General features: G+C 41.4%; 1 protein-coding gene across 2 annotated transcripts in view; it reads right to left on the reverse strand.

Annotated features, from left to right (window-relative positions):
- The window catches only part of SGSM3 (small G protein signaling modulator 3), a 59,760-nt gene that overhangs the window by 23,064 nt on the left and 34,249 nt on the right, over positions 1-2,447 (reverse strand). For both annotated transcript variants that reach the window (XM_018565775.1, XM_018565774.1), the window contains exons 13-14: positions 1,296-1,451; positions 1,157-1,211 (exon numbers count right to left, since the gene is read on the reverse strand). In XM_018565775.1, coding sequence (XP_018421277.1) covers positions 1,157-1,211; positions 1,296-1,451 — 211 coding nt within the window. The remainder of the gene's footprint in view (positions 1-1,156; positions 1,212-1,295; positions 1,452-2,447) is intronic.

Consider the following 2,447-nt stretch of genomic DNA (forward strand, 5'->3'; position numbering starts at 1 on the left):
CCCCCCCAGGAGAAAGAAGAGGCACCTGAATACCAGCTAAGTGCACTGTAAGTTCCTTTTCTTTCTTCCTTGCGCTGGGCGTCACTCTGACCTCTGCGCTGGGCGTCACATTACTGACCTTTGCGCTGTGCGTTACATTACTGACCTTTGCGCTGTGCGTTACATTACTGACCTGGCGGAGTTAAGTCCGGGGCAGGGTAGGGGTTAGGTGGGGCAACTGGTGGCGAGTAACTTTTAAGGCCTGGCTAGTAGCTCCGGACTTGAAATTTTGAGCCCTGGGATAGACTGTATGTAAAAAATGATAAGCAAAAGGCCAGAGCAATAGCAGAACAGAAGTTTGGTAACTTATATACCCACTTAACCAGGAGTATATAAATTATCCCACAGCTCACCCACCTTCTACTTTGGATATATGATGGAATATACTGGATTCTATAATGCATACCTTTTTGGAAACTGGGACAGTAAGCTATATACTTTTATAACAAACGTCGACAAATTACCAAATTCCTGCTCTGATATTCTAACATCTTGTGCTAATCTATGCCAGATACTGTCTATCCACTTTGATAACTTGAACTTGGATTCCCCTTTTGTGACACCCTGCAGTCCTACCCAGTATATAGGATGCCTGCTCGGCTATGGGGATGTTTTTTAACAAAAGGTGTTTTTCCAATATGTACATGCAAAATGTTAGTTTATTCGCTGGATAGATTTTCCAAGTGGATACAGTATTTTGTGTGTTTAACTAATAAACTATGTAAATTTAGATTAGCCACCTCCCTATATCTTGGAAAAGTAGACCGTTGGCCTAAGAAAAGTGTAAGAGCTTGGTATCCCATCATACGGTACATGCATATCTGATGATCTGTACAATATTTGGCAAAGTGGATGTAACAACTTATTCTTTAAAATTAAAATATTGTTTTGGTGGGTTCCAAACAGGATGTGATGGCTTAAATCTTAATGTTATAGGATGTACAAACCTTTTTTATCCTGTTGATGTGATTTGTATAAGTTTTGTTGTTATAAAAATAGTCACTTTTATGGAGCTTCATGGTGAGTGATTTGATGTTTGATACCATAAAAGTCCAGATAACTATACATGGTAATGCCAAATGGTTTTCTTTGCAAGTAAATTCACATAAACACATACCTCTAAGTCCATTCAGTTCCCCAACCCAACAGTGTTCATCCTTCTGGGAAATGATCTTATAAAGAAAAAAAAAAGGAATTTTGTTTTAAGAATTACAATGTCCCTATCTCTAATAATTAAATATGTCCACGCAGTATACCGTAATTATATCATTTTTGCGAAAGCCAAGCTCATCATCATCATGGCGCTCAAAGTCCAAAAGTGCCTTAGCTCTGCGACGCCTGCTTCGTGAGCACGACACATAATTCTCATGATCTCTCTGATGGCTCTCCATAGAGTAATCAGGTGTCATGTCCTGAAAATAAAAAGGTCAAGCTACTTAAAACCATGGATGTAAAATGTAACCTGTTCTTATATAAATAACGTTTATAAGATTTCAGAATAGAACAACCTTCTCTGCAACCAGAAATGTTTAACATTTCCATTCCATACATAAAATTACTCTAAAGTAGTACATTATTTTCATGACTTTGCAAGAATATGTCAAAGAGAAACTACAAACTCTAAAACCTTGTTTCATATATCGCTTGCGAATATTTGAGTACAGTGATAATTGCTTACCACATATGCAAGTTCTTCTATGCGTTTAGAAGTTCTGAACATTGGCTGTGCTTCCCTACTCCTCTATATAAATGTAAGTCGACCAGTAAGGTCTGAATGGTTTAAAGCAGTGATTCTCAACCTGTGTAAACTCAGGACCCACATTTGCTGCGGTCATTAAGTTGCGACCCAAGTCGCACTGCAATGGAACACACGGCAGCCAGAATGTGATGTCACTCCTGTCCAGGAACCTCTACAGGACATGCGAGGGAGCTATAAGCAATGCATGTATGTAGGGAGCTCCTTCGCGGGCATACCCCCAGCCCACCCCACCTCAAGTCAACACTCGGCGCCCGGCAACATATTTTGAATAGCTGCTTGGTGTAAGAACTGACAGTGCTGCGCTATGGGGGAGGCCAAGGAGCCTCTCGCCTAGAAAAGTGGCAGGCATGCAGTGACCCACTGAACATGGGGTCGCGACCCACTTTTGGGTCAGGACCCACCAGTTGAGAACCAAGGGTTTAAAGGAGGGGTAGTGAATTAAAATTCAAGGAGGTCTGGTGAATAAAATTGTCATCAAGCCGAGGTCAGAATAACAGTCGACACATAATGGTCAGTTTGTGTCCATACCACGGTCTGACATTTAGGCTCCATTCACACCAGCAGCTGCAAAGCAACGCACAGTGCTAATGCACCAATCGAGGCACATCACACTGTTTATTTTTTGTTAGAAGTCCCCACCCCCCCCCCC

The sequence above is a fragment of the Nanorana parkeri genome, unplaced genomic scaffold (genome assembly GCF_000935625.1).
Source record: "Nanorana parkeri isolate BGI_ZX_2015 unplaced genomic scaffold, ASM93562v1 scaffold885, whole genome shotgun sequence".
Taxonomy (NCBI): domain Eukaryota; kingdom Metazoa; phylum Chordata; class Amphibia; order Anura; family Dicroglossidae; genus Nanorana; species Nanorana parkeri.